The sequence below is a fragment of the Mycteria americana genome, chromosome 2, assembly GCF_035582795.1.
Source record: "Mycteria americana isolate JAX WOST 10 ecotype Jacksonville Zoo and Gardens chromosome 2, USCA_MyAme_1.0, whole genome shotgun sequence".
Classification (NCBI taxonomy): domain Eukaryota; kingdom Metazoa; phylum Chordata; class Aves; order Ciconiiformes; family Ciconiidae; genus Mycteria; species Mycteria americana.
The window spans coordinates 173,903,346-173,909,840 of NC_134366.1; the positions used below are offsets into that span (position 1 = coordinate 173,903,346).

Genomic DNA, 6,495 nt, shown 5'->3' on the forward strand with positions numbered 1-6,495 from the left:
GTCTTTCATGACAGAAAATTAACAGCATGTTCTGCTGGCAAGTTCACATTTGGCCCTCTTGACATCTGTCATCCCCAGGCACGGCTCACCAGTATGCTCAGACCAACGGGTGTCAGCTTCTTCTTGTCCCTGCCTAGCACTGTGGTGCCACCTCCTTCATTTGCTTGGTTTCCCTCCTGTCCATTAAACAAAAAACCAGGCACCAGGCTTCAGAGTTCACAGTACAAAACATGACGTTGATGAGGCATCTTTGGCTGATCGTCCTCTTGGGAAACCAGGTGCTTTGTAATACAGGCAGCGCGAAACATCTCAAAAATGTGCATCCTTCCACGTGTGCAACCAAAACACAGCAGAATTCCAAGGCAATGCTTCAAACAAACCGAAGTTCTCATTTAGCCATCAAATACAACATCTCATCCAAAAAAGAAAAAACCCTTGAATTGTTTGGATGAGCTCTGGTTTCCCCGAGAACACAGCTGAGCTAGTGATGCTGCCAACTCTTCCTTTTTTTTTTTTTTGTTTTTTTTTGTTTTCCAGAAAAGTGAGCTTGCAGCAGAGGCTATGACCAAGAAGCTTGGGGCTGTTTGTGTTGTTAGTCTCTGGCTGCCTGCCCTTCTTCTTCTCTGTAGCCATCCCCAGGCCTCCTACAGAGCTTTTCTCTCTCCCCTCAGCTGCAGCTCTCACAGGGAGAGGAGGGAGCAGAGAGCCTGGAGTGCAAAACCAAACAAAGCCCAGCACAATCAATTGTTTCTACGCCAGGAACATGGTTTTGTAGAAACCATCTCACAATCTCTAAATGACTGAGGTTGGCAACAGCTGTCAAGTTGGTTTGGCCCTGCAAAAAAAGAGGGAAATAGATATGGGGACATCTTCTCTTCCAGCAGGTCCATGGGGAGGGAGTGTGCTGGCAATTCCCAGCTCAGTGCTCACCATGCTGCCCCTCTTTCCATCCTCCCTCCCACCTCCCCACTGGTACCCTGCTGTTGCCTTTCCTCTCTTGGCCACATTTGCTCCTCTCTGCCTTTTTCCCAAGCTCAGCCAACACATCAGAGCTGGGCGATAAAGGATGCTCATTTCAAAATGTGATACCCCTACAAGAGGAAAGAGCCAGAGGAGCTAGAAATTGTTCCCCACCGAGGCTGGAGGAATGTCCAAAATCTGCCAGCAATAAGCTTTACCTTTACTTATTTGTTTATGAACGGCTTCAGTGACGTGTGATAACCAACTTACTGTGAACAGAAGATACTGAACATCCCCTCTGGGCTGACGTAACTATTGAGCTATTACCTGTGTTTCAGGCAGGGTGGGTTGTTATTCCTCACAGTGCTTTGAAACTCAAAGAGACAAAAAAAATGTCTTCAAGGATCTCTTCAGAGCTGTAACGATTTGAAGCCTGAACATGTCAAAAGGGCTGTCTTTTATGTGTTTTCTTAGGTGACCTGAGTGTCTGGGGACACTTAGGATTCAAGTAGGCTTAGGAAATCAATAGGACTTCAGCACCAACTTATTTAGACTCTCTCGAAAATCCCAGAGGAAGCTCAGCCGCAAAGCACGACTCTTTGAGGGCAGTAATTATCCCAGAGCAACACACTTTTATTTCAGACAACAATGCCATCATGGGGAGCTTTTCCTAACCCATCACAGTCCATGTGCAAAGATGTAAGTGATACTGGCTAGGACACCCAGGGACATCGCTCCATAGCTGTTTTGCTTGCTGCTGACTCCATTCACATTGCATAATGGTTTCTGACAGCAAGAAACCCTCTGATATGTTTGGTTTTGTTGCTGACTTGTTGCTGGACACGTTGGAGAACACATCTTAGAGATGACATATTTAGGCTTGTTGGGCTCTAATGCAGAAGAGAAGGGGGAAAAAAAGAAAGAATAGAAGGTAAGAATCATTGTTAAAATGTTTCCCTGGCTACATCTGCATTGGTGAATAAAAGAAGGCCAGGGACTAGTCCCCAAGACAAATATGTCCTCTGCTCAGGACTAGCAACAATCTGACCATGTCCACACTGCTGCAACATGATGCTGGGCTTCTCTGGGCTCCATGTTTCATCTGTCCCTAAAGTGGAATTAGCTTGGTGGCTTTCAGTTCAAGCTGCCTGAAGCAAGGCTCAGGCTGCCTACCAGGACGATTTTCCTACAGCATAAAACCAAGGGGAATGTATTGTACGACCTGAGATTCAATCTGAGAGCACATGGAGGTGTTTGAGGGTGCAGAGCCCCCTCAGACCTGAATGACTGTGCACAGCAGAGGGAATCAGCCGTGGTGCAGTTTTGCCCAAACATTTTTGAAAACGACCCTGGGAGTGAGCATTACCATAGCAAGAGCTAGCCAGAGCGGTCAGTGCAAAGCTGGGGGGGGGCTAAGCGTAAAGCAGTGCACACATCCCCGAGCTTGAGTTCACTCTGTGACGTTGCTATATATGTATCTTCAGCATTTCCCCAACTCCTGGTAAGAATATCAAGTAGGTATCAACACTGCAGTGACTGCAATGGCGAGCAACAAGGTAGGTGTTTCCTAACAGTCGGTGATTGGGGCTATTGTTTCCATACATGGCCATGACTGGGATGAAAGCCCATTCCTGGGACTGCTCTTCTACAGCACAAACAAGGTCTTGTTCAGAAACATACTTGTTCCAACGTTGTTACGGACAGTCACGCAGTATTTGTCTTCCTTGGTGCACATGGAAATGGTCAAACAGTTCTTGTTGGACTCCTGGTCTTGGCACACGTAGCACATAAATGGGTAAGCTGGGGGGGAAAAAAAAAAGCATATTATATGGTTTAGGAACCACAATACCTACAATCCAGATACCTCCATTTTCCTAGTTATAGCCTGATGAATGCTTGTATGTGAATGACCAGCAACTTTCTTTATCCCTTGACCCATGGCAGCAATGTTAAATCCCTCTCTGTCTCATACGTCTCAGACTGCGAAGTGTTATCGATCTGTTTGCAATCTTCAGCAGCAGTAGATGTGAGTGGAATTCAAGGATTTGGGGTCTTTTATGATGGAAATTATTGCTGAGCAATAGCTTCTCTGTCCCGAGAGCTTTGCCACGTGAATTGTCAATTACTGTTCAGTCGCTTCTCCTGGGCAAGCCTAGGCAGGGCTTGCAAGGGAGAACACGAGGATGCCTGGACAATGCTCAGTGTCCTATTTCTCTTTCATCTGGCTCAGAGACTACTGAAATGTATCCTTTCTTGTGGTCAAATGCCACTAACTGAACTGGCCTAACCTCAGTCCTAGGAAGTCTGATGAGAGTAGTCAGATTCTCTGTCGAGCTTCTGCATACTACTGTAAGATAGAGAATAAATAGGAAGTCTTAACCAAAAGTATGGTTTAACTGGTAAACACAGATTTGGTGGGATAATTCATATATCTACAATACAGATACAGAAGATGACTGGCAGGAAGTGCAGGCAGCGATGAGCTGTCTTGTCTGTCAAGAATGTACCACTTGCCTTCAAATCTGGAAGGTGGTAGGTGGACCTCTGGAAAGCCTCTGTAAAGTAATGATAAAAAGGAAGAAGAGCGAAAACACAGTGTGGATGAGAAACCACACCAAAGTGTCTGCAGAACACTCCCCAGCTAGGCAGATTAATTGATTTATAGGTTTTATGGTGGTGGTTGGGTTCTGAGCTTGCAAAATCACCCAGAGCAAAGTATATGTTTGTGTGTGTAGGCCAGGGGATGAGTTACTTCAAAAACACAGACATTTTTGGAAAGGGAAGCAAACACAGTGCAGAATGCTTGCTAAGTTCCTGGTAAGTCTGGAGACAGTTTGTCAGTATGGAAAGGGCAGAAAGCAACTAGAGGACACATTCCTGTGAGTGCAGCTTTGCCCGATAAGAAGTTGGCAGTAAGAAAGTGGAAGGGCAATAGAGGTCAGAAAGACCATTAAATGAGAAGTTCCTGATGGAAGGGAAGTGAAGGGAAGGAAAGGGAAGGAAAAAGTTATCAACTTGATGCTGACAGGGCCATAACACTGCATAGCTTTTTTCTTCATTCATCACTAAAAAAGTTGAATCTTCATGTACAGGGTAGAGGAGATGCAATAAAGTTTTACCAAAATTTTTGGCACAATCTCGAATGACATTGTTATGAGCAAGCCCGGAAACACAAGCTAGTGAAAATGCAACAGAATGGGTGCAAAGCCAGACATGAAAACACTGTCACGGGGTAGTTCACAATGGTTATTGGTCAAACCAATTGGAACAATGCAACTCACAAGGTTCTCCAGAGCTCTGCTGTGGGCTCAGGTCTGTACAGTGTCATCCCTAGTGACAGTAGGGATGGGATAGAGGATGCACATCACATTTTCAGATGATGCCAAGGACAAAATAGCTGAAAATATACTGTAAGTAGAGTTCTAAGTGATTTTGACAGATGGATGTAATGAATGAAAAAAAGAATGGATGCAGTTCAATAAAGAGAAATATATTACACTAAGATAAAAATTAGCCACTTGAATGTAGGATGAGGAACAACTGGTTGAGTTACAATTAAGGACTGCAGTGTAAACAGCAGGAGTCAACCATGTCACACTACAGCGATGAAAACAAACGTCACCCAAGGAAACACAGGTAGCAATGTCATGTGCAAGATATGCAAAGTGGCTTTTCCACTCTGGCAAGGCCTCAACTGGAACACCGATGACCAAATCTGTATGTGGCACTTCAAAAAATACGCAAAACATTTGGAGAGAGACCAGAGGAGAGAGAGGAGAAATGGTCAGAGAACTTGAAAATATGACCTCGTAGAAAAGGTTGGAAGCATTTAGTTTGTTTATGAAAGATGAGAAAACGCTGAGGAAAGACACAGTAACCTTCTTCATGCAAGCAAAAAGAAGCTGGAAAGGAGAAGGTAATAAACTGTTCTACACATCCTATGGTGAAAACACAGAAGAACTGTACAAAAAGAGATGTTAAGAGATATTAAGACTAACTTACTAAAAGGATAGAGTCTGAGCAATTTCAGGCTGTGGAATCTTCTTTGTTGAAAACTTTCAAGGACGCATTAGACAAACATCTGCCTGGTTTGGTCCAGCATTGGAGCAGGGAAAAGGATCATGACCTTTTAAGATTTCTTCTGGACATAATATATCTATAACTGTGAGTTCATGGATGCAAATAGCAACAGACCCTCTTTGGTGGGCTGAGAGATCAACAGTTTTGATCAAAAGGTGCTTATTAGGGTCTTGAATGGGACCCCAGGTACATGAGAAGGGTCAAATAACAGCTATCTCCAAGTTTTCCTTTGTCCCTGTATTATTTCCTTTGTCCCAGAAAGCTGCAATCTCTTACTCTTGAATGTGAAACCCTTAATATTAGAATTACTAGCTTGTTCCAATCTAGACTGGGCTACAGAAAGGTGCTGTATAAAAGACTGTCTTTAAGTCCAATTTGGAAGCTGATGCCAATATAAAATGTCGTCAGCCTGCTAGAGCAACAAGGTATCCTACCATGAATGTGTGCTACCAGAGTCTTGGATCTCTATTAGCTTTCCACTTCATCCTGGGTAACACTGAGGATGTTGCCTTTGGTAATTACTCTCCTCTGTCTGCGTTGTGTCACTGCATTAAGGAATTATGGGCACAAAATCCTTTCTTTTTTTAGAATTGAAGACTCCTTTTCCCACCCAAAACTCACTGAAGCTTCTGATCTTCCAGGCATGCTGCAGAACCATCTGTCCAAAAAATGTAGGAGTAGGGGGTTGATACATCAGAGAGCAAGAATTAATTAGATGCCTCTTTCTCAACCCCTGCTAGGTATGCATCATGGTTTCTGGGAAACCATCAGGTGTAGAGGAAATATTGGCAATCTGGTCATTATTCTTATGTGCAAGTAGCAATGTAGCAACACATGCGTATCGGTCCCAGAAGGAGGACACCCATTCACAGTACCTCAGACTTCCCTTTGGGAGAAGGATGCCTCTAACGTGACATGCACAGAAAAGCTCTTTCACCTTTGCCTCTGATTTAATCTATAAAAATTCTCACTGGTGCATTTCCTAGGGAGCAAGACCCATGGCAAACCACGTGGCTCGCTACAATGGAGGAAGCAGCAGTACAGAAAAGTCTGTAAAATACTCAAAAACTGATGGAAAAAAAAAATGTTTTGTTATGCTTTCTGGCACTTCCAACTTGCATCATTTGGGAAGATCCCATAAACTACTGCATGGATATAACCCGGCATCCAGCACCATACAATTAGAGGTCTATCACTCAGTACTGCCTGCTGGAAAGAAGAATTAGTTTATCAGGATCTTATTTCTGCAGCAAATCGTTAACCAAGGTGCAAAAGGAAGTTGGTGGCAGCATGGCTGCAACATTGCAACACTGCAAAGCTGGGGACAGCCCTCTAAATTTTTGCCACACGAAAGGTTTTCACTAGAAGCCTTATCTTAACTAGTAGCAGCATTAGAGGCTCACCTTGCTCCACACACAGGACAGCAGCCAGCAAGGTGACAAGAGTAATCTTCAT

General features: G+C 44.0%; 1 protein-coding gene across 1 annotated transcript; it reads right to left on the minus strand.

The window, feature by feature from the left end:
- Positions 1-1,638: 1,638 nt before the first annotated feature.
- LOC142406847 (lymphocyte antigen 6E-like) lies at positions 1,639-6,495 on the minus strand. The gene is made up of 3 exons (XM_075495773.1): positions 6,444-6,495; positions 2,641-2,760; positions 1,639-1,850 (listed from the first exon to the last, which is right to left on the minus strand). Exons 1-3 carry the CDS (start codon positions 6,493-6,495, stop codon positions 1,639-1,641), a joined length of 384 nt encoding a protein of 127 aa, XP_075351888.1.

Coding starts and splice junctions, on each gene's coding strand:
- LOC142406847 (XM_075495773.1), bottom strand. CDS start 6,495: ATGAAGATTACTCTTGTCACCTTGCTGGCTGCTGTCCTGTGTGTGGAG. Junction 2,761..6,443: donor TGTCCTGTGTGTGGAGCAAG/GTGAGCCTCTAA, acceptor TTTCCCCCCCAG/CTTACCCATTTATGTGCTAC. Junction 1,851..2,640: donor CCGTAACAACGTTGGAACAA/GTATGTTTCTGA, acceptor CTTCTGCATTAG/AGCCCAACAAGCCTAAATAT.